The 24,101-nt window shown below is 38.8% G+C and overlaps 1 protein-coding gene across 1 annotated transcript in view; it reads left to right on the forward strand.

Moving 5' to 3' along the window:
• The first annotated feature begins 259 nt into the window (after window positions 1-259).
• The window catches only part of LOC115279772, a 72,712-nt gene continuing 48,870 nt past the window's right edge, over window positions 260-24,101 (forward strand). Inside the window, exons 1-4 of the mRNA XM_029924278.1 lie at window positions 260-387; window positions 9,929-9,999; window positions 12,193-12,319; window positions 12,614-12,712. Coding sequence (XP_029780138.1) covers window positions 9,991-9,999; window positions 12,193-12,319; window positions 12,614-12,712 — 235 coding nt within the window. The 5' untranslated portion in view covers window positions 260-387; window positions 9,929-9,990. The remainder of the gene's footprint in view (window positions 388-9,928; window positions 10,000-12,192; window positions 12,320-12,613; window positions 12,713-24,101) is intronic.

Raw genomic sequence — 24,101 nt, forward strand, 5'->3', positions numbered from 1 at the left:
CCATTTCAAACACGTCCGAGTAGCTTTTGGAAGCCATTGCCCAAGGCCGAGCCAGCCTCTGTGAGGCCTCCGGTGCGCGGTTCCACCAGAGGGCGCAATCCTTTAAGCGGGGCCGCAGTTAACCCCTAATAGAAATTTTAGCAATCGGCGGCCATCTCACCCGCCACAGTTAAGTTTCTGACTACATTTCCCAGAGGACGCCTCGGCATCGTTGTGATTCTCGTGTGAATTCAGCCTCGAAGTCACGCGCTGGCGGGACCCTCAGGTCTGCACCCACAACTGTTGCAGCGCTGCGGAGGTTGCTACTGTTTGGGAAGCTTGGAAGGCTGGGGTGAGGAGCCTCGGGAGAGGGCGGGGCCGGAGGCTCGGCTCTGAACGGCAGAGGTGGTAAGATAGAAATTTTGTGATTGTCTGTGCGGTAGTATGTAGTGAATGACCGTGTGGTTGTGACTAGCTGTTCCTGTGGTGAGTGTGTGCTTCCATTGATCACCCGTGTGCAGCACAGTCTAGGAGCCCGTGACTGTTCTGGTGTGGTTGGATACGACCCGGTGGTGTGTGTGTGTGTGTGTGTGTGTGTGTGTGTGTGTGTGAGAGAGAGAGAGAGGGAGTGAGTGATTGGGACCACGTGCGGCATTGTGTGTCAAGATGTGGGGAGCTTGTGACTCTGTTGTAATAGCGTTTGTTCCCGTTAGAGCGTGTTTGTGCGATCTGTGACTGTGCTGCAGAGTATAGGTGGGCGTCCCTGTGAATTCTATGTAGTTTTCTCTGTGGTTAGTGTGGTTGTGACTGTGCGACCATCTGCAGGTGTGTGGTGCCTGTGGCAGTGCGGTTGTGACTGAACGTCCTCTTGGTAAATGTGTGGTTGTGCTTATGTGACCATTGAAGTCCAGGGTGTGTGGCCCTGTTGCTTTGGCTATGGGTTACTTCTGGCTGTCCCCGTGGTGGTGGTGTGATTATGTTTGGGTGACTGGATAAATGTATGAGGGTTTCTTCACTTATGTTGTCTACCTAAATATTATGCTGTAGTTTCCTCTCGTTTTAAAACTTTTACAAATGCTACCGTGTTGTCTTTTGTCTTTTATTGTGCTTGTTTGCACAACTGTGTTTCAGAAAATTGTCATACTAACTATAGTAGTGGTTCATTTGTTTGCATTCCATCCTTTGAAGTATACCCTTGTTATTCATCCCAGAATTCAATTTTTGAGGAGTTTTTGAGTTCTAGTTTCTGACTTTATAAAGAGTGCTGCCACAGCATTCTCTTACAGAGGATACGTGTGCATGAGTTTCTTTACCTGACAATGCAATTGCTAGGTCATATGATATCCTGCACTTTACTCAGCACCAAAATAATTACCTAAGTGGGTGTGCACATTTATGCTAGCACAGCAGTGTTCGAAGCATCTCATTGTTCCATGTCCCTTCCAATACATGATTCTCAGTTTTTAAAAACACTTTTAGGAGATAGAGCACAAAGTGCACAAGTCTAAAGTATCCAGCTGTAACACAATTTCGTAAATCAACATAAAGAATTTTGCTAGCACCCCAGAAGGTTCCCTCTTGCCCCTTCCCAGTTATTTCTCCCACAGTCATTGTTCAGAAGTCTATCACCATTAATTTTATCCATCCTTGAACTTCATATTTAAAGGAATCGTATAGCATGTGTTCGTTTATGCCTGGCTTCTTCCACATTATGTCCGAGATTCATCCCATGTCGTCCACTATAGTTGTACTTAGTTCTCATTACATGGGGATGTATTGCAATGGATTAATTGCTTACACTGTTGATGGACATTTGATAGTTTATATTTTTTGGCTATTCCAAATTGTATTGCTGCTGTGAACATTCTCTGTTGTTGGTAAACACGTAAATGTTTTTCTCTTGGCTAAATATTAGGGTGGAATTGCTAGATCATACAGCGGGCATTTGTTTAATAGACTCTACCAATTTCTCCTGTGGTTGTACCAATTCATCCAGCAATGTATGAGAGTTTCCGTTGCTCCACATTGACTTTGTTATTTGATATTGCCAGTCTTTTAATTATTCTGGTGGTTGTGCAGTGGAATTTCGTCGCAGGGTTTTTTTTTTTTCAACTTATTTATTTTGAGAGCGAGAAAGCACAAGTAGGGGAGGGGCAGAGAGAGAGAGAGGAGAAAGTGAGAATTCCAAACAGGCTCTGTGTCCTCAGCACAGAGCCCCATGCGGGGCTCGAACTCACCAGCCGTGAGATCATGACTTGAGCTGAAGTCGGTCGCTTAACCACCGAGGCACCCCTCATTGCAGTTTTAATTTGTTTCCCTGATGGGTAATGATGTTCAGCAATTTTTCACAGGTTTATTGACTATTTGGTTTTGTGTGTGTGTGTGTGTGTGTGTGGTTTTCTTCCAAAGGTTTTTTTCAATGTTTATTTTTGAGAGAGAGCCCGAGTGGGGGAGGGGCAGAAAGAGAGGGAGACAGACCATCCAAAGCAGACTCTGCACTGACAGCAGTGAGCCTGATTCGGGGCTCTAATTCACAAACCAGTACATCATGACCTGAGCTGAAGCTGGATGCAACCAACTGAGCCATCCAGGTGCCCCTTGTATATCCTGTTTTTTAAAATGTCTGTTCAGGGGCGCCTGGGTGGCTCAGTCGGTTAAGCCTCTGACTTTGGCTCAGGTCCTGATCTCACGTACGTGGGAATGAGCCCCACGTCGGGCTCTGTGCTGACAGCTCAGCGCCTGGAGCCTGCTTGACGTTCTGTGTCTCTCTCTCTCTCTGCCCCTCCCCCTCTCATGCTCTGTCTCTCTCTGTATCAAAAATAAATTTTAAAAAACATTAAAATGTCTATTCAGGTCTTCTTGCTCACTGCCCTTAAAATTTTTTTTTCTTCATTTAAAGAAAACTTTTTATTTTCATATTGTAAATGTAGCGTAAAGAATTCTTACACATTATTTTTTAAGTTTATTATTTAAAAAGTATTTTAATGCTTATTTATTTTTGAGAGAGAGAGAGAGAGAAAGAGGAGCAAGCTGGAAGAAGGGGCAGAGAGAGAGAAAGATACAGAATCTGAAGCAGGCTCCATCCAGGCTGTCAGCTGTCAGCACAGAGCCCGACGCAGCCTTCAAACCCACGAACCATGAGATCATGACCTGAGCCAAAGTCCGACGCTCAACTGACTGAGCTACCAGGTGCCCCTTTAAGTTTATTTTCTAAGAGAGAGTGTGCAAGTGGGGGAGGGGCAGAGAGAGGGAGAATCCCAAGCAGGCTCCACACAGTCAGCACGGAGCCCAATGTGGGGCTTGAACCCACGAACCACAAGATAATGACCTGAGCCAAAGTTGGACGTTTATCCGACTAAGCCACCCAGGCACCATGAATTCCTATATATTCTTCACTCAGGTACCCATGGTACAATGATGAAAACCAGGACACTTACACAGATTTAAAATTTTTGAATAATTTACAGACCTTACTTAAAATTTTGCTAATTGTCCTATCAGTGCCCTTTTCTGTTCCAGGACCCAGTATAAAATACTTCATTGATTTAGTTGTCTCTTTCCATCAGACATAGTTCTTTAGTTCTTTTCATCTTTCATGACCTTGATACTTCTGAAGAGTACGGGCCAGTTTTTTTGTAAAATATCTTTCAATTTGGATTTGTCTTTTTCCTCATTGTTAAATATAGACTATGCATTTTTGGCTAAAAGATCACCAAAAAGATGTTTGTGTCCTTCTCAATGTGTCGTATAATGATACCAGTGTATCTCATCACTGGTAACGTTAACAATGATCACTTGGTTGAGGTGGTATCTGCCAGGTTTCCTCTTTGTAAAACGATTTTTCTCTTTCTAATTAATAAGTATCTTGTGGGGAGACGCTTTGAGACTATGCAAAACTGCTGTTCTCATGATTGTCCCTGGCCGCCTAGTCATAAGAGCATGTGACCCTTGATCTCAGGGTCCTGAGTTTGAGCCCCATGTTGGGGGTAGAGATTACTTAAATAAATAAACTTAAAAAGATACTATTCTCATCATACACTCACCCATTGATAATTCTTGTCTGTAACAACTATTACTGTGATACGTGCCTAGTGGTGATTTTCTCTTTCCATCATTTCTTCTATATTTATTGATTTAAATTCTGTAAAGAGCCGTCCCTTATTCCTCATGTGTTTACTCATGTGTTTATTCAATTACTTATTAACTCATGGATACTTTTTTTTTAGTTTTAATCCGTTGTTATTGCTATATAATTTTTGCTCAAATTGCCCCAGATTTGGCCATTGGGAACTTCAAATTAGCTCCTCTGTCCTTTCAACATGGCATCATTTTTGAGTACTTTCTTATCATATGTAAATGTCTTCTCCCGTTTTCCAACCAGGTTTTTAGGCCTTTGTCTTTTTTTTTTTATGTTTGTTTATTTTTGACAGAGAGAGAGAGAGAGCGAGCTGGCATGCACTGGGGAGCAGCAGAGAGAGAGGGAGACACAGAATCCGAAGGACAGGTCTTTGTCTTTTATGATTGTGCTTTTTTCATATCTTGAAAAGAAATCTTTGTATATTTTCAAGTTCCTGCAGATATTCTGTTTTCTTTTATTATAGATTTAGCATTACTATTTAAGTCTGTGGTACATCTTGAATTAGTTTTTGTGTGTGGTGTTTATTGAAAACACCATCCTTGCACATCTGAAATGCAAGAAGCTTTTATCATAAATCGGGTGATATATACGTCACCCTCTTTCTGGACTGTAATTCTGTTTTATTTATTTATTTATTTTTGTCAGGGCCACTGTCTTGAAATCTATAGTGTTCTCCAGCCTTTTTTCTTTTCTTTTTAAAGACTTTCTTGGCTGTTTTAAGTTTTTTGGATGTCAGAATCAACTTGTTGATTCTGACCAAACATGAAAAATTCTTGCTGGGGTTTTGTTTGTGAATCTATATGTCAATTTGGGGAGAACTGACATCTGATCAGTATTGAATCTTTCAATTAATAAATATGGTATATGTCTACATGTGTTAAGGTCTTTAATTTCACTCAGTGATTTGTTGTAGTTTTCAATGCACATCTCTTGTTAGATTTGTACCTGGGTATTTGACAATTATTATTGAAACTGTACATGGTATTTAAATTTTTAAAATATCCCAGTTTGTTGATAGAAGTATAATTGTTTTTTGTATATTGTCTTTGTATCTAGCATCTACAAAACACCTATCAAGTTGCAAGTTCTCATTCTCATTTGCTAAGATTTTTACGTTAATGAGGGCTGAATTTAGCAAATGCATTTTCTGTGTCTATTGAGAGGATATTTTTTTTACTATTATCATCATTGTGGTAAATTATCTTAAGTCTCATGTCTTGAACAAACCTGTCATTCTTGAAATAAACCTTATTTGTCCTTAATGTATTAAACTGTAACAATTTCACTGAGTTAGATCTGCTAATACTTTGTAGAACTTATTTATATATGTTCATAAGAAATATTGGCTCATTATTTTCTTTTTATGTCTTTGTTTTGGTATCAGTTTTATATTAGCATCATAAAATGAGTTAGGAAGAATTCCCTGTGTTTTTCTGTTCACTACATATAAGATTAAAGGTTTGAAAGAATTCACTGGTGAAGCTATCTGGGCCTGAACATTTTTTTTTTTTAATGTTTTATTTATTTTTGAGAGAGAGAGAGAGAGACAGTGTGAGCAGGGGAGGGTCAGAGAGAGAGGGAGACACAGAACCTGAAGCAGGCTCCAGGCTCTGAGCTGTCAGCACAGAGCCTGATGCGGGCTCAAACCCACGAGACAGACTGTGAGATCATGACCTGAGCCGAAGCCGGACGCTTAACTGACTGAGCCACCCAGGCGCCCCTGAACATTTCTTGATAGGAAGATTTTAAACTATGGAATCATGAAAGAGAGTTGGGGAGAGAGAGGGACGCAAAACTTGAGACACTATTGAATACTGAAAACGAACTGAGGGTTGAAGGGGGAGGGGGGGAAAAGGGTAGTAGTAGTAGATTTCAAAAGACTCTCTTGTCTGTAGTGATATCTTTTAGCAATGCTCCATACCTAAGGTGTGGTCATTTTGCAAGCATACTGCAGTCTTGGTCACAGAGATTATTGGCTTTAAAAGGAAGGGTCAGAGGTGCCTGGGTGGCACAGTCAGTTGAGCGTCCAACTCTTGGTTTTGGCTTAGGTCATGATCTCACAGTTGGTGAGTTTGAGCCCACAGTAGGCTCTGCACTGATGGTGCTAAATCTTGGGATTCTGTCTCTCCTTATCTCTGTCCCACTTCGACTTGTGCGCACTTGCTTGCTCGCTCTCTCTCTCTCTCAAAAATAAATAAATAAACTTAAAAAAAAAAAGGGTCAGATTCCCCAAATGCAGAAATTCAGCTGGAGATGATAAACTCTAGGAGCAAAAATGAAGAAGGTTGGGAATGTAACAGACATAATATGGAGCTATTGAAATAAGAATGTTTAAGGTCCAGCTCTTGGTTGAAGGTCCAGCTCTTGATTTCTGCTCAGGTCATGATCCCAGGATCATGGAATTGAGCCCCGCCTTGGGCTCCGCTCATGCTGAGTGTGGACCCTACTTAAGATTCTTTCTCCCTCTGCCCGTCTCCCCTGCTGGTTGGTGCTTGCTTGCTCTCTCTCTCTCTCTCTCTCTCTCAAATTAAAAAAAAAGTTTCCTGCCCCTTAACTTGGAGGTGCAGGACTTGAGAATGTCCCTTTAACCAAGGAAAGACCAGTAGGAGACACCATAAAGGGGGACTTAATGTGAGAAGTATGGGAGTAAGAGCTATTTCCAGTCTTTCTGGATTACTGTTGTTGATTCTTCATTATCGAGCACAATGCCTGGCACAAAATAGATTATGTTGGTCGATTAAAAAAAAAAACCAACTAAGAACTTAATAAACAGTAATAATAAGGGTGTCTGCGTGGCTCAGTCAGTTAAGCATCCGGCTTCGGCTCAGGTCAGGATCTCATGGTTTGTGGGTTCGAGCCCCACGTCGGGCTCTGTGCTGACAGCTAGCTCAGAGCCTGGAGCCTACCTCAGATTCTGTACTCCCTCTCTCTCTGACCCTCCCCTGCTCGCGCTGTCTCTCTCTGTCTCTCAAAAATAAATAAAAAAACATAAAAAAAATTTTAAACACAGGAATAATAAAAATATTAAAGGAATGCTTTCAGGTTTTAAAGAAGAGACATTTGTGGATTACCTTGGTTTTCATATCTCTAGTGGAATGCAGTAAGTGCTGGAGATAGATGTATCCATTAAATAATTGATAACAAGGTTCTTTGTCCTGGGTGGTCACTTGTACATACAATTATTGATAAATTCCTTAATCATTGAGGAGCTTTGTACATAGGGATGCTCACTACCCTTTATTCTTTTTTTTTTTAATAGTTTATTGTCAAGTTGGTTTCCATATAACACCCAGAGCTCTTCCCCACAAATGCCCCCCTCCATGACCATAACCCCCCTTCCCTTTTCCCCCTCCCACTTCAGCCCTCACTTTGTTCTCAGTATACAAGAGTCTCTCATGATCTGCCTCCCTCACTCTTCCTAACTCTTTCCCTCCCTTCCCCTTCCCATTGGGTTTCTCCTGTTAGACCTATGAGTGAAAACATATGGTATCTGTCCTTCTCCGCCTGACTTATTTCACTTAGCATGACACCCTCAAGGTCCATCCACTTTGCTACAAATGGCCAGATTTCATTCCTTCTCATTGCCATGTAATACTCCATTTTATATATATACCACATCTTCTTGATCCATTCATCAGTTGATGGACATTTCGGCTCTTTCCATGATTTGGCTATTGTAGAAAGTGCCGCTGTGAACATTGGGGTATATGTGCCCCTATGCATCAGCACTTCTATATCCCTTGGGTAGATCCCCAGCAGGCTATTGCTGGGTCATAGGGGAGTTCTATCCATAGTTTTTTGAGGAACTTCCACACTGTTTTCCAGAGCGGCCACACCAGTTTACATTCCCACCAAAAGTGTAGGAGGTGCCCATTTCTCCACATCCTCACCAGCATTTATAGTCTCTTGATCATTTTAGCCACTCTGACTGGTGTGAGGTGGTATCTATCTCAGTGTGGTTTTGATTTGTATTTCCCTGATGATGAGTGACACTGAGCATCATTTCATGTGTCTGTTGGCCATGTGGATTTCCTCTTTGGAGAAGTGTCTATTCATGTCTTCTGCCCATTTCTTCACTGGATTGTTCATTTTTCAGGTGTGGAGTTTGGTGAGTTCCTTGTAGATTTTGGATACTAGCCCTTTATTCAATATGCCATTTGCAACTATCTTTTCCCATCCTGTCTGTTGCCTATTAGTTTTCTTGATTGTTTTCTTTGCAGTGCAGAAGCTTTTTATCTTGATGAGGTCCCAATAGTTCATTTTTGCTCTTGATTCCCTTGACTTTGGGGATGTGTCCAGTAGGAAATTGCTGTGGTTGAGGTCAAGGAGGCTGTTTCCTGTCTTTATTCTTTTATAATGCTCAGTTTATTATATTCCTATATCTAACAAGCAAAAAGAATGTATTTTATTATACATTTCCACATCAATCTCAAATTCAGTTACTCCTCTTAAACATCTATTAATATTTTAGTATGATGTTCTTTGGACCATTTTAAACATCTTAAGCATATATCATATATACAATTATTATAAAGTTTATTACTACACTTACAGTTAAAAGCTATTCTAAAGCATCACTGATATGTATTTAGCCCACTTTTACATTATTTCTATATTTTTAATTCCTTCCTATTGTTAGGCCAATTAAAACATCTTCCTAAAATTTTTGTAATATTGCTGTGTTTGCTTTTGTGGATTTCATTTTTCTCAAGATTCATTAACCCCATGGGACACCTGAGTGGTTCAGTCTGTTAAGCGGCCAACTTCAGCTCGGGTCATGATCTCACAGTTCGTGGATTCGAGCCCCGCATCAGGCTCTGTGCTGGAGCCTGCTTCTGATTCTGTGTCTCCCTCTCTCTCTGACCCTCTCCCACTCACGCTCTGTGTCTCTCTCTCTCTCAAAAATAAATAAATGCTAAAAAAAATTTTTTTCTAAAGATTCATTAACTTCAAAAGTCGTCTCAAATGTGCAAGATTTGGTTCATCAACCAGTTATTTCTTGGTCAGGACACAGGACCTGATTATGCAAAACAGATCATTAAAAACTGTTCTGGCAAATATATATCCAAACTAAAATGTATATGATCAGCTTTTAGGAGTTATTTGGAATTCATATAAAGGTAAAATATATATGCAAGGATTTTTTAAAATTTTATTTTATTTTGAGAGAGAGAGTGAGCCTGTGTGCACAAGCAGGGGAGGAGCAGAGAGAAAGGGAGAGAGAATTCCAAGCAGGCTCCACACTGTCAGTGCAGAGCCCAGCATGGGGCTGGAACTCACAAGGCATCAAATCATGACCTGAGCCAAAATCAAGAGTCAGAACTTTAACAGACTGAGCCACCTAACTGCTCATACACAAGGATATTTATTGCAGTATTGTTTGTTATATTGGAAAACAAGAACCAACCCCAAATGGTCGTGGGCAGCAGATTGGTTAAATAAAACTGTATACATTTAATGAAACACAATGTAGTTAAGGGAAGTACAGCTGTATGTGTACTAGTTAGTTCAAGATACATTAAGTAAAAATAACAGTGTATATAACAGTGTGTATAATACATTATCATTTGTGGGAAAAAATTGTATCTTTATGTGTATATATACACTGTATTCTCCAAGCCCATATTAGATTTTTGATCTATCCTGTTTCAAAGCCTGAGGTCTCTAGAGGAGGGGATAATGAAAGATTTGCCCATTTTTCTCACTGATACCCCTTTTTTATTTGTATTTGTGCGGGGCGAACAGAGCGGAATGGTCATCTGGGAGCGATGTAGCAAGGGGATCTTATGTAGCTTCCTTTTCCTTCTCCAGGTCTGCCCTTTTCCAAGAGGATCCCAGAGGAAGACTGGTCTTTTTCTGCAAATACCAAAGGCATGGCTCAGGTGAGATGCTGTTTCCTTTTGCTCAAAGAGAGTCATTTTTACCCCTCGTACATGTAAACATTTACCTTCCTCATCATGATATTTTTGGTTTTTAAAAAATAAAAGCCTTTTTAGACAGTTTAGTTAAAAGTGGTAGCAAAGTTCTCTTAACCTTGCTCTAAAGGAAAAGGTCTCCAATAAGTCAATTCAAAAATTTCTCTCTTGGTGGAGATATTTATAGAAAAAAAAATTGGTTCCATAACCATTGTTGGAAAAAAGAAACAAGGTCTGGTTAAAGATTTTTACACTCTCAAATTACAGGTAATGGTTAAGGGCCAAGTGGTTGGATAACAAGTTTCTCTGAAGAAGTCTTAATCAGATTATAAATCCATCAAAAAATTGCTTATGGATTCCATCAAGAATCGTTATTTGTTCTCACAGACAGATTGTTAATTACATAATGTAAAAATGGTCTGACTGAGACCAGGCTCCAAAAAAAACCCTTTCACCCTGGTTTACGTGGTCCATTCCGGAAGCTGACCCTCATTTCTTCATAAAACCCCAGTGTCCTTCCCAGTCCCCTCCTCTTCTTCCCAAGTTCATTTATAAGCCCTTCAGCATTTTTTGTCTTAGACTTCGGCCAAAAACCTTGACAGAATAGAAATGTGTTCCCCATTTGTTAATGAGTCTGATTTGCTTGGACAGTGGTTTGATGAGATGGAGATAAATAATTAGGGGCACCTCTTAGGGAAAAGCCCTGATCATCACAGACCAAGGGTTTCCAAGAAGGAAATATGTGGAATGGTTTTGCTGGGTATCAGTCTTAGTAGATGGAAAGATCTCCTGGTGCATGAGCCTTTCAGGTTTGGGGTCTGACTCCTGGCTGGTACAAAGCTCTGACACCTATACCGTAACAGATATTTTTACAAGTCGTTTTACATGTTTTGCAAGTAAAGTAGTGCCATTCCCGTCTGCGCCATCACCCACTCCCAAAAGGTGACTGTCCTCAACTGTCTCGAATATGGTTTAATTGCTATCTTTTGATGAGTCAGTTTTGCTCTCTTGACTTACTACAAATTGGGAGGGACATTGTATACTCTTGTATTGCACCCTTCATTTCCTCTGATTCTGTGATTAATTATACTACAATTTTTTGTCAAATCAGTAGTATACACAATGTTATGACTGCAGATATTGCTTACTGCTGAGCAGCTCACAGTTCCATTCTGTTACCACCTTTCATTTCTCCTGTGGTTAATTTTCCCCTCCATTTCCTTCATTGTCCATGTTTCCATCTGGTCAAACACATCAATTCATTTTGAGTGTGGACACTGCCATTCCCAGTCCCTTTTTCGCCCTGATCCCACCTTGTCCCGTTACTCTCTGGGCCTACTGCATAGCTTTCCCAAGCCTTCCATGTTGTTGTTTTTGTTTTCCTGAGATTTTCCTTCACTGTTCTCCTGTGTTAATCCACCTATTTCTTGAATACTAGATCTTCCTCTTTTCTGGTTTATTCCCTTCGTTTTGGTGGAGTACATCTTCTGGTAGTTTCCTAAGAAATTGTGGAGTCCTTTTATGTCTAGAAATGTCCTTTTTCAACACTAACAACAAAATGATAGTTAAGTTATGGAATATAGGTCAGAATTTTTTTTTCTACCAGCATATTTAAGAATTATTTCTACTGTTTCTTGTTTTTAGTAGTGTTCTTGAGAACCTCATTGCCTCTCTGAGTCTTGATGTCTTTTATATGATCTGATCTCCTCTGGGTGTTTATAATGTCTTCTCTTTATCCCTTATTCTGAAATTTTACTCTTGGCTACTTGGGAAAAGAAGAGAAAGAAAGAGGCTCACATGTGGCAAGTAGAGAAAAAAAGAGCTCACATGTACTGAATGGCAAGGATCATGCTAGCCATTTGTATATACTATTTCATTAATTGGGATGCCTCTCTCAGCTGGATTTCACACATTCCTAGTTTTGTCTGGGGGAAACAGAATAAACATGGAAACACAAGATTCAGTCCTGCTTTTTTGTTTACAGTCATTTTCTTGTGTCCCAAACATCCATCTCCACTCTATATGCTTGCTATTTTTCACGTCACTTTATTCTTTACTTTCCTTCACCAGAAAAGAAAAACAAAAACAAAAACCCAAAAAACAAAAAACATAAACATAAAACATTTATTAATCAAGTCATATACATGGTTGTTGTTCCAGGAGTCAGTGATGTTCAGTGATGTGTCCATAGACTTCTCTCAGGAGGAGTGGGAATGCCTAAATGATGATCAGAAAGATTTATACAGAGATGTGATGTTGGAGAATTACAGCCACCTGGTATCAATGGGTAAGGACATCTGTCCAGAGTCAGATTCTGCCTTCAGGTCTTATTTTCTCCCATGTGAAATATCTACCTTTCAAGTAGGTATTTCTGTATCCTGTTCTTAGAGAGACGCTTTTAATATTGCAATGTTAGGGAAAAGAAGCTGCATTGAGTTACAACTCAAATTATACTTGAGTTTCGAGTCCGCTGTTATGTTTCATAAACCTGATATGCCTTTCTTTAACTCTTAATGAAGGGACTGAATTTGAATCCTGGGATATTCTCACCATAAACTTATCTCCTTACTTCTTTTGTAAGCAGGACATTCTGTTTCTAAACCAGATGTGATCTCCTTCTTGGAGCGGGGGAAGGAGCCCTGGTTGGTTGGCAGAGAACTAACAAGAGACCAGTGGCCAGGTAAGTGAGGCTCAGCAGGGAACGAGCCAGCTGGTCAGTGGGGAGACTGCACCTCTGAGGTGCTATCTGGGAATCGCCCCTTATGCTCTTGTACAAAAGTAAGCCTTTTCAGCACGAGCTTTCAAATTACCTTGCCTTTTCCTCTTACTTAACACACTCTACCTGCTTTTCTCCTCTTATACTTCTTTTCGTTTCCTCTTAGAATTGCTCAATTTTAACCAGCCGGTGCCCTCCTCTACCCTCTCTTAATGATACTCCCTTCTATCCATATTTTGGATCTAATTCCTCATCACCTTCTCATCTTCTTTTGTATTTAGTCTTTAAAAAGCATCACTGTCTCCTGACATGTATTTTTTTTTCTACATTGCCAAAGGCTTGTTTTCTTTAGGGTTTTTTAGTTGAAGTAGCTCATATAATCATTGATTCATTCATACTTAAACATTTACTGATTTTTGAATGTATGAGGTACTCTTCTAGGTACTGCAGAAATTTAAAAAAGGAATAAGCAATTTCAGAATTTATAGCTTAATAGGCATACTAGAACACACCTATATATAACTTCTATAAAGTAGCGCCATCATTAAAGAGGTTAAAATAGGGAGCTTAGAAAAAATGAGGGCTAGAGGATAGAAGAGAAATTGATCCACATGGATACCACAGAGGGTGGTTTGAGCGTGCATGTTATTAACTTTAGGTAGAATGTTGGAAATAAAGGCTCTGTACCTCCATTGAGAACTTAGACCTAGCAAAGATAAAGTTGTTATGAACGAGTTGAAACAGGACAGCACATTCATTCAATGAATGTTTATTGAGAACCTGTTGTGTGCCCAGCACTGTTCTTAACGCTGGTGTTACAGCAGTGAACAGAACATGCAAAATCTCTGTTCCAGGAGCTTACCTTCCAGTGCTGAGAGAGGTATAAAAATAAGTAAATATATAGGTCATGTAACAGTGCTAATAAGAAAAATAAAGTAGAGAAAGGGGGTAGAGGAGGCTATTTTATATGATGGGGTAAGAGAAACTTTTCCAATTAGGTGACACTTGGACAGAAACCTGAAGAAGTACGACAGTAAGTCATTGTATGTGGTTAGTGGAAGGAAGAACGTCACAGAGGGAGGAAGCCCGAACATTCCAGGGCCCTGAAGCAGGTCCAGTGAACACACCGGCTGTGTTCAGGGAGCAGCCAGCGGCCCAGAGCTTTATCTATCCTGGTGGGTCAAGCATTTTCAAGTAAATCCAAGACTTCACGTCATTTCACCTTTGCATAATCTCAAGTTGTAGTTCTAAAAAATGTAGATATTTTCCCCTTACACAGTTTTAATACCATTATTGTCCCTAATCAGTTTTATAATTTCTGGGTGCACTGGATTGTTTTCATGTCATTACAGTGAGTACTAGTAAGACAACATTTTCATCTTAATGGTGCTTTTGTCTTTAACTTGTTCACCAGTAAATTTTACCCTTTTTATCTATTACTATCCTTATTTTTTCAATTTTTATGGATTTTATGTAATAAAAATATCCAGGTACCCAATTCCAGAAGGTGCTTTCACTTTTTAATTTTAATATGCATTGGTGTCTTTAATGGGTATGTTTAAAAACTTTTCTTTTAATGTTTATTTATTTTTGAGAGACAGAGGGTGAGCAGGGAAGGGGCAGAGAGAGGGAGACACAGAATCCAAAGCAGGCTCCAGGCTCTGAGCTGTCAGCACAGAGCCCGATGCAGGGCTCGAACCCACAAACCGTGAGATCATAACCTGAGCCAAAGTCGGACGCTTAACCGACTGAGCCACCCAGGCACCCCTAATGTGTATGTTTTAATGTGTTCATAGTCAGCTCCTTAAAGTGATTGTTGTGATTTCTGATCTTAGGAAATTAGTAACAATTCTCTACAAATTTTATGATTTATATTATTGTTTTAATTTTCTGCAATTTGTTTTATACCATTTAAATCTTTTAATTTCTTTTGCAATAAAGTATAAATGAAGAGTCCAAATCCATTAACCTCCCTTACCCCTCCACACACACACTTGAGCCTCATTTAGCTTATTTTGTCTTTGTTTTATCTGCCTGTTCAATAAGTTCTGATTTATGTGAGTTTGTATGTCAGCTTCTTTTTCTATTTCTTGTATCTGTCTGTCTACTTACACCTTAGGAGACAGATATGCCTACCAGAAGTTAATATATTGTCATTCTTTTTATTGGAAATTGTTACAAAAATGTGGACATTTAAACAGTTATGGAAAAAACCTTCATGAAACCGTTACCCAGGTCAAGAACTACAACACTACCAGCACAGATCTCTCTGTGCTCTATACAATCTTTGTGTCCTTTCATAGCATTTCTGAGAGTGCCATCCACAATATATAGTGTGGTTTTAGTTGAAGTTGAATTTTATAGACATGGAATCATATTATATGTATTCTTTTATGCCTTGCTTTTTTTTTTTTAATGTCTATTTTTGGGAGACAGAGAGAAACAGAGCATGAATGGGGGAGGGGCAGAGAGAGAGAGAGAGAGGGAGACACAGAATCCGAAGCAGGCTCCAGGCTATCAGCACAGAACCCGACATGGGGCTCAAACTCCCTAACTGCAAGATCATGACCTGAGCTGAAGTCAGTCTCTTAACCGACTGAGCCACCGAGGCACCCCAGGCCTTGCTTTTTTATTGAACATTTTGCTTTTAAGATTCATTGTTAGCCTTGATTCGTTCCATTGTATTAATATACCTCAGTTTATATAACTGTTCTGCTGTTCATAGACATTTGGGTTGTTTGCATTTACAGACAGCTACTATGAACATGCTCTGTGTTTTAGGACTAGGAGAGAAGTGAGTGGATCATAAGACATCATAGGTTCAGCTGCCAAGTGTTCAACTTTTCTTTAATGCCTGCGTTAGTTTACAATCCCACCAGCAGAACATGAGGGCTCTCATTATTGCACATGTTTCGTAACATGCAGTATTGTCATGCTTGGAGTTTTTCCAAATTTTGAGTGTACAAAATATTCCACTGTGGTTTTAATTTGCATTTCCTTTTTTGCTGATGAGATTAACACGTGTCATATCATTGGACTCTTGAAATTCTTTAGTGAATTGCCTGCTCAGATATTTTTTAAATGTCTTTCTGTTGGGTTTTCTCTATTTTTCTTAATTATGTGTTTATGATTTTTGATATATTTTATTTATAGTACATTCAGTGTTGTAAAATTGTAAATATCTTCTCCCATGTTGAAATGTCTTTTACCTCTCTTAAGGATTTCTTTTTGTGAATAGAACTTCTTAATTTTCGTCAAATTTATCAGTTTTTGTGCTTCACATTCATTGGCTCTTCTGTAAGAAATTCTTCCTCAATTTATTTTGAATCTTATATAAACAGAATCACAGGGGTGCATCGATGGCTTAGTTGGTGTGGTGCAAGTCATGGTCTTGTGATTCATGAGATCTAGCCCTGCATCAGGTTCTGCGCTGACAGCACAGGGCCTGCTTGGGATTTTCTCTCTCCCTCCCTCTCTCTCTCTGTCTCTCTCTGCCCCTCCCATGCTCATGCGCGCTCTCTGTCTTTCAAAGCAAATAAATAAACATTAAAAAAAAAAACAGAATCACATTATCTGTACTGTTTTTGTCTTCTTTAAGAAATCTTTGCTTACCATAAGACCAGGAAGAGAATATATTCTCCCAGTCTGTTCTCTTAATGGGCTAAATTTTTACTATGATGTGTTCTAGTGTGGTAACCTATATTCCCCCTGTAGTTTTCTTTTAGTAATATTTTTCAATATGAGGACTCCTACCAATTTTTGACAGTCAAATGTTGTCTTGTTACCATTTCCTTTTTTCTTTCTTTTTTTTTTAAATGTTTTATTTATTTATTTATTTATTTGGAGAGAGAGACAGCGTGAGCAGGGGAGGGTCAGAGAGAGGGGGAGACACAGAATCTGTAGACAGGCTCCAGGCTCTGAGCCTGGAGTCAGCACAGAGCCTGAGGTGGGGCTCGAACCCATGAACTGTGAGATCATGACCTGAGCTGAAGTCGGACGCTTAACCGACTGAGCCACCCAGATGCCCCTTTCCTTTTTCCTTAAGCCCCCATTAAATAGACATTAGAACATCCGGATCATCTTTAGTATCTATTGCCATTTATTGTTTTTCAGTTTTTGCTGCCTTTACATGGAATTCCTTGGTTTGATTTGTGTCGATTCACTAATATATTCTTCATCTGTGACTGTTTGGCCCTTCAACCTATCCATTAAGGTTTTTATTAAAAAAAAAGAAGTCAGTTAAGCATCCTCCTCAGCTTAGGTCATGATCTCACAGTTTGTGGGTTCACATCCCACACTGGGCTCTGGGCTGACAGCTCAGAGCCTGGAGCCTGCTTCAGATTCTGTGTCTCCTCTCTACCCCTACCCAACTCATGCTGTCTCTTTCTGTCCCCTTACCCCCCAAAAAAGTATAGTTATTTATTTTTTAAAATACTGTATTTAAATATAATACTATATACATAATAGGATATATATAATATAAGGTACATAAAATTATAAGATAATAACACAACATGTAAATCTCTAGACTTGCATATGCAAGAGATTTGCTAGGAAATATACCTTGGAATTTAATCTCTGGGTCTTGGCGTACATACTTACTCAGATTTACTAGGTAATTTCTATCACTATCTTTCCCTATAATTGATACTAAAAGATTTTTTTCATTTTTTAATAGTCTGATAAATATTAAATCTTTTTTAATTAGAAAAAAATGTTTTAATGTTTATTATTGAGAGAGAATATGAGCAGGGGAGGGGCAGAGAGGGAAACATAGAATCTGAAGCAGGCTCCAGGTCCTGAGCTGTCAGCACAGAGCTAACATGGGGCCCAGACTCATAAATCGTGAGATCATGACCTGAGACACCTAAGCAACTAAGCCAGTCAGGTGCCCCTATAAAATCTTATTCATTGTTTTAAATTAAGATTTCCTGGCTGCTATGAAAGGTGGTTACCTTTCCTTATTTGGCTATTAGTGTCTCTTCTGTGTAATGCCATTTTGATCATTTTTTATTAGGCTATTTGTCTTTTCTTTTCTTTTTTTAATGTTTTATTTATTTTTGATACAGAGAGAGACAGAGCATGAGAGAGGGAGGGTCAGAGAGAGAAGGAGACACAGAACTGGAAGCAGGCTCCAGGCTCTGAGCTAGCTCTCAGCACAGAGCCTGACGCGGGGCTCGAACCCACGAACGTGAGATCTGACCTGAGCCGAAGCCGGAGGCTTAACCGACTGAGCCACCCAGGCGCCCCTGTCTTTTCTTAAGATTGTAGGAATTTCTTACACATTTTGTGGATATTAATTTTGGTCAATAGCCTGTTTTGTAGACTGCTTTTCCTATTGTGAATACACAAACTACAATATTATCATATATTGATATCTTTAATGAATAATAATTCTGTATATTAGTATGGTTAAATTATATACTTAATGGTTAAGTTATATATAGTTTATTAAACAGTCTACTTTTTTTTTGCTGTATGCTTCATATCTTTAGTCTTTTTTTAATCTTTTTCCTTTTTTATTTTTTTAAGTTTATTTATTTATTTTGAGAGAGAGAAAGAACAAGCCAGGGAGGGGCAGAGAGGTGGGGGGGCAGACAGAGGACCCAAAGCAGGCTCCACGCTGACAGCAGAGAGCCCAATGTGGGGTTTAAACTCATGAACTATGAGATTCTTAGATCATAACCTGAGCTAGTGGATGCTTAATTGACTGAGCCACCCAGGTGCCCCTCTTTTTTCTTTTTATTATTTATTTATTTTTTTATTTATTTTTAATGTTTTTAATTTATTTTGGAGAGACAGAGAAAGACAGTGCAAGCAGGAGAAGGTCAGAGAGAGAGGGAGACACAGAGTCTGAAGACAGGCTCCAGGCTCTGAGCTGTCAGCACAGAGCCCTAGATGGGGCTCGAACCCACAAATATGAGATCATGACCTGAGCCGAAGTCAGACGCTCAACTGACTGAGCCACCCAGGTGCCCCTCTTTTTGCTTTTTAAAGATTTTTATCTTTAAGCAATCTCTACACCCAACATGGGACTCACACTACCATTTTGAGATCAAGAGAAGCATACTCTACTGACTGAGCCAGCCAGTGGCCCCATATCTTTGGGTCCTAAGAAACCTTTTCCTAACCCAATTTCCCCATTTTTTCTTTCAAGAATTTTGTTTTGAGGTTCATATTAAAGTCCTATTAATATAACAAATTGATTTTTATGAGTGATTTGAGGTAGATCAAGTATATTTTTTTCCCATATAAAAGACAAAATTCTCTTTTCCCCACTGAATGAAAAGTCCATCTGTTTTCCACTGATCTACCAATTCACAGTGTTCCTTCTGCATATTTTAAAACTCTGTGTATATATAGGTCTCATCGCATTGGCCTTTTTGTTTATCCATGTCCTAATTGCTCTTACTTTTATAAAAAGTCCTGATTTCTGGTGAGACAGAACCCTCCACCCTTTCCTTCAGAAGTTCTTGGTTATAGTTTGTCTTCCATATAAATTTAAAAATTTACATTAAGTAAAGTTTTATTTAAAATGTTTTTTTCAACATCCATCCATAAATAAAACTCTCAACAAAGTGAGTGTAGAGGGGAATGTACCTCAGTGTAATGAAGGCCGCATATCATAGGCCCCAGCTAACACACTCACCTAACAGCTTTTCCTCTAAGATCAGGAATAAAACAAGGATGCCTAATCTTACCACTTTTATTAAACATAGTGCTGGATGTCTTAGCCAGAACAATTAGGTAAGAAAAAGAAAGAAAAGGCATCTAAATTAGAAAGGAAGAAATGAAACTATCTGTATTTGCAGACGACATGATAGTATATATATGGAACTATAAAGACTCCACTAAAAAAACTGGTAAAATTAATAAATGAATTCAGTGAAGTTCCAAGATACTAAATCAATATATAAAAATCAGTTACAGGGGCATCTGAGTGTCTCAGTCTCTTAAGTGTCTGATTCTGGATTTTGGCTCAGGTCACAATCTCACAATTTGTGGAATCGAGCCCATGTCAGACTCTGGGCTGACAACACGGAGCCTGGTTGGGATTATCTTTTCTCTCTCTCTGCCCCTAGCAAGCTTTCGCTCTCTCAAAATAAATAAATAAACAAACACAAAAATCCGTTGCATTTCTATATGCTAATAATGAGCATAAAGATAAATTGAGACTATCCCTTTTACAATTGAATCAAAAAGAATAAAATACCTAGGAATAAAGTTAGCCAATGAGATGAAAGACATGTTACATTGAAAACTATAAGATATTGGTGAAAGAAGTCGAAAAAACACAAATAAATAGACACTACCCAAAGCAAGTTACAGATTCAGTGTAATTCCTATCAAAATTCCAGTGGTACCTTTTATAGAAATAGAACAATCATAAAATTGTCTAGAACCACAAAAGACACAAACAGCCAAAACTGTCTTGGAGGCATCACACTTCCTGATTTCAAACTATATTAAAAGCTAACAAAATCAAAACAGTATGTTATTGGCATAAAAACAGATACATCAATCGATGGAACAGAATAGCCCAGAATTAAGCTCATACATATATGGTTAATTAATTTTTGATGAATACAAGAATATATGGTGGGGAAAGGACAGTCTCTTCAGTAAATGGTTTTGGGAAAACTGGACCACTGTCTTACATCATAAACAAAAATCGGCCCAAAATGGATTAAGGACCTGAACATAAGACTTGAAACCACAAAAACTCCTAGAAGAAAATGTAGGCAGTAAGCTCTTAGATCCATGGCGATTTTTTGGGTTTGACAAGTAAAGCAAAGACAGCAAAAGCAAAAATAAATGAGTGGGACTACATCAAACTCAAAATCTTCTGCACAGCAAAGGAAATTGTCATCAAAATGAAACGGCATCCTCCATTATGGGAGAAAATGTATACAGATCATACATCTGATAAGGGGTAATATCTAAAAAATATATATACAGAACCCATGTACTGCATAGCAAAAATCCAATTAAAATATGAAAGATAGAAAAGAAACAAATGGAAATTTAGAACTTGAAAATAGAGTGGCCAAAATTTTTTAAACATTGCATAAGCTCAGTAGAGTGGAGATAACGGAGAAAAATTGGTGAACTTGAAGATAAGTTAAATTAGTTTAAATAAATACCAGAATAAAGATTGAAAACTTAATATATAGCTTCAGGGACGTGTGAGACAGCAGAGTTTTAACATTCATGTCCTTGAAGTCCAGAAGGAGAAAGTTCAGGACTGAAATAGTAGTTGAAATAATGGCTTACCAAATGTGGTAAAAGATACACCAGTTCAAGAAGCTCAGCCACCGCAAGCAAAAGCAAAGAAATCTGTACCCAGACACATCATAACCAAATTGCTGCAAATAGATGACCAAAAAAGTAATGAAAGAACCATAGAAAAATAATACATTACTTATAGGGAAACAATTACTTGAATGACTGGATTTCTCTTTCTCTTTGTAAACCATGGAGATCAGAAGAAAGTGGAACAAGATTTTATTGTGCTAAAAAACTTTTAGCCCAGATTTCCAAATCCAGCAAAAACCTACCAGGAATGAAGGTGAAATTAAGGCAATACTGTAAATGTATATGGTAACTGAGACTCACCTTAGGGTCCCTCTGAGACAAGACAGTAGTGGGGATACTGGCTAATGAGACAGAATTTATACTGTGTTAGAGGGGTGAGGACTGGTTAAGTCTAGGAGACAGTTGTCATGTGACAATTCTGGCCCAGTGCTTCCACACAAGGTCTTTCAAGGAAAGTCAGAAATCCAGATTTTCAAATTAAATCTCCTGATATCTCAATGCTGATAACTAATTCAAAACTTTAGAGAAAGCGTTGGGGGCAACATCAAACAAATGTGTAAGATAAAACCTGATTCATCATATTTTAACTTCTGTCGAGTTTTCTTTTTCTTTTTTTCTTTTTTTTTTTGAACCTCAGAAATTCTACCAAGATAGATCTGGTTAAAACTCAAAAATACTGCTCAACACAGAAGGGAACTTCTTTTTACTCAAAGGTTTCTTCAACCCTGGAAATTAGCTTTATTGTTAGCTCTGCATCATCACCATGTTCTCTTTCTAGAACTCATATCTTACATTTAGTTTATTTTCCATATAATTTTCCTTCCCTCGGACTCCCACCACTTTTTTATTTTCATTTCTATCTTTTCCCCTCTGAGAATTTTTTTCATGAGTTCTACTAGTTTTCATGATGATTGACTTTTCACTATGGAATTTCAAGATTTAGTGTATACCGTTTTTTATCCCCCATATGTAATTACATGACAATTTTTTTAAATTCTTAATGTTTATTTACTTTTGAAAGAGAGAGAGAGTGACAGAGGCATAAGCAGGGGAGGGGCAGAGAGAGGCAGACACAGAATCTGAAGCAGGCTCTAGACTCCAAGCTGTCAGCACAGAGCCCGACACGGGGTTCCAACTCTCAAGACTGTGAGATCTTGACGAGCTGAAGTTGGATGCCTAACCAACTGAGCCACCAAGGCACTCCTACGTCACAGTTTTTAAATTATTCAGCTCCTTTCATGTTTATGTAAAATGACTTTCATTGCTGAGTTCTGTAGTCACATTTCACTTCTTTTAGGACTTGTTCTTTTCCATGCAATTAATCCTTGTCTTAATTGAGAATTGAGAGTTTTCTGATTATCTCTCATTAATCTAGTTCTTTTCAGACACATCAGGTAACTGGTTTATTTTTTAAGAGACATTTCCCCTCTAACCCTCTGTTCTTCTGACCCAGTTGAGACTTACATAGCTATCATTTTAGAATTTGTCTTCATTAGCATCCCATTGGTTCCCTTTACCATGCTCCTTTGAATTTCTTTTGACTCTCTTCTCTATTTGGATGCCTTGGATACGTTTGTCTACCTTGACTGTTGGATCTCTTGCCTTCCTCTTTTTGGGTTTATTCCTTCATTATTCTGATGCACATCTTCCAAAAGCAACCAAGGAAACTATGTAAGGAAAGTAAATAGAAAGTGTATTTTGTGGGGGTGCCTGGCTGGCTAAGTCAGTGGAGCATGCAACTCTTGATCTCAGAATTATGAGTTGGACCCCACATAGAGTGTAGAGATAATTAAAAAAATAAAATAAAATCTCTAAAAACAAAAGTGTATTTTCTGAATCCTTATAAGTCTGAAAATGTCACTGATCATTTGACTGGAGATGTAATTTTAGGTTGAAAAACTGAACTTCAGAGTTTTGAAGGCATTGCTACACAGATTTTTAAAATCTAGCATTTAGTGTTATTGAGAAATCCAAAGCTCATTCAGGTTCTTAATTCGTTCATGTAATCTGTTTAAAGTCTTTGGAAGCTTTTAACATTTATCTTTTTTTGTAATGTCTAATATTTCTTTAAAAAATTTTTTTATATTATTTATTTTTGAGAGACATTGCAAGCAGGGGAGGGTCAGAGAGAGAGAGGGAGACAGAGAATCTGAAGCAGGCTCCAGGCTCTGAGCTAGCTGTCAGCACAGAGCCCGATGCAGGGCTTGAACCCATGAACCCTGAGATCATGACCTGAGCTGAAGCCAGACGCTTAACTGACTGAGCTACCCAGGCACCACTGTAATGTTCTAATATTTCAAGTAGAGGTAGTATGTTGATTTTATTCTTTTATTGGGGCACTCAGACATTTCATTCTGGAAAAAAAATTTCTGAAATTTTCTTGTATTATTTTCTTATTCATTCCACATTGTCTTCTCTATTCTCTGTGTTTCAAGCTTTGAATGTTCACTTTTTTTTAATGTTTATTTATTTTGAAAGAGAGATTGCGCATGTGTGTGCTCAAGCAGGGGAGGGAAAGAGAGAGAGAGAGAGAGAGAGAGAATCCCAAGCAGCTCTGCACTGCCAGTGCAGAGCCCAATGCAGGGATTGAACCTATGAACTGTGAGATCATGACCAGAGCCTAAACCAATAGTCAGACACTTTACCAAATGAGCCACCCTGGAACCCCTGTTCACTTTTTATTTCTAGTGACTGGCACCATGTCTGACACATAGACTGGGCTCATTAACTTTTTTTTAAAAAATAGTTTATTGTCAAATTGGTTTCCATACAACACCCAGTGCTCTTCCCCACAAGTGCCCTCCTCCATCACCACCACATCCCTCCCCCCTCCCCCTTTCCCTTCAACATTCAGTTCATTTTTAGCTTTCAATAGTCTCTCAAGTTTTGCATCCCTCTCTCTCCCCAACTCTCTTTGCCTCTTCCCCTCCCCCTGGTCCTTCATTAGGTTTCTCCTGTTTTCCTGTTAGACCTATGAGTGCAACCATATGGTATCTGTCCTTCTCTGCCTGACTTATTTCGCTTAGCATGACACCCT

This window comes from Suricata suricatta, chromosome 16, assembly GCF_006229205.1.
Source record: "Suricata suricatta isolate VVHF042 chromosome 16, meerkat_22Aug2017_6uvM2_HiC, whole genome shotgun sequence".
In the NCBI taxonomy this organism is placed as follows: domain Eukaryota; kingdom Metazoa; phylum Chordata; class Mammalia; order Carnivora; family Herpestidae; genus Suricata; species Suricata suricatta.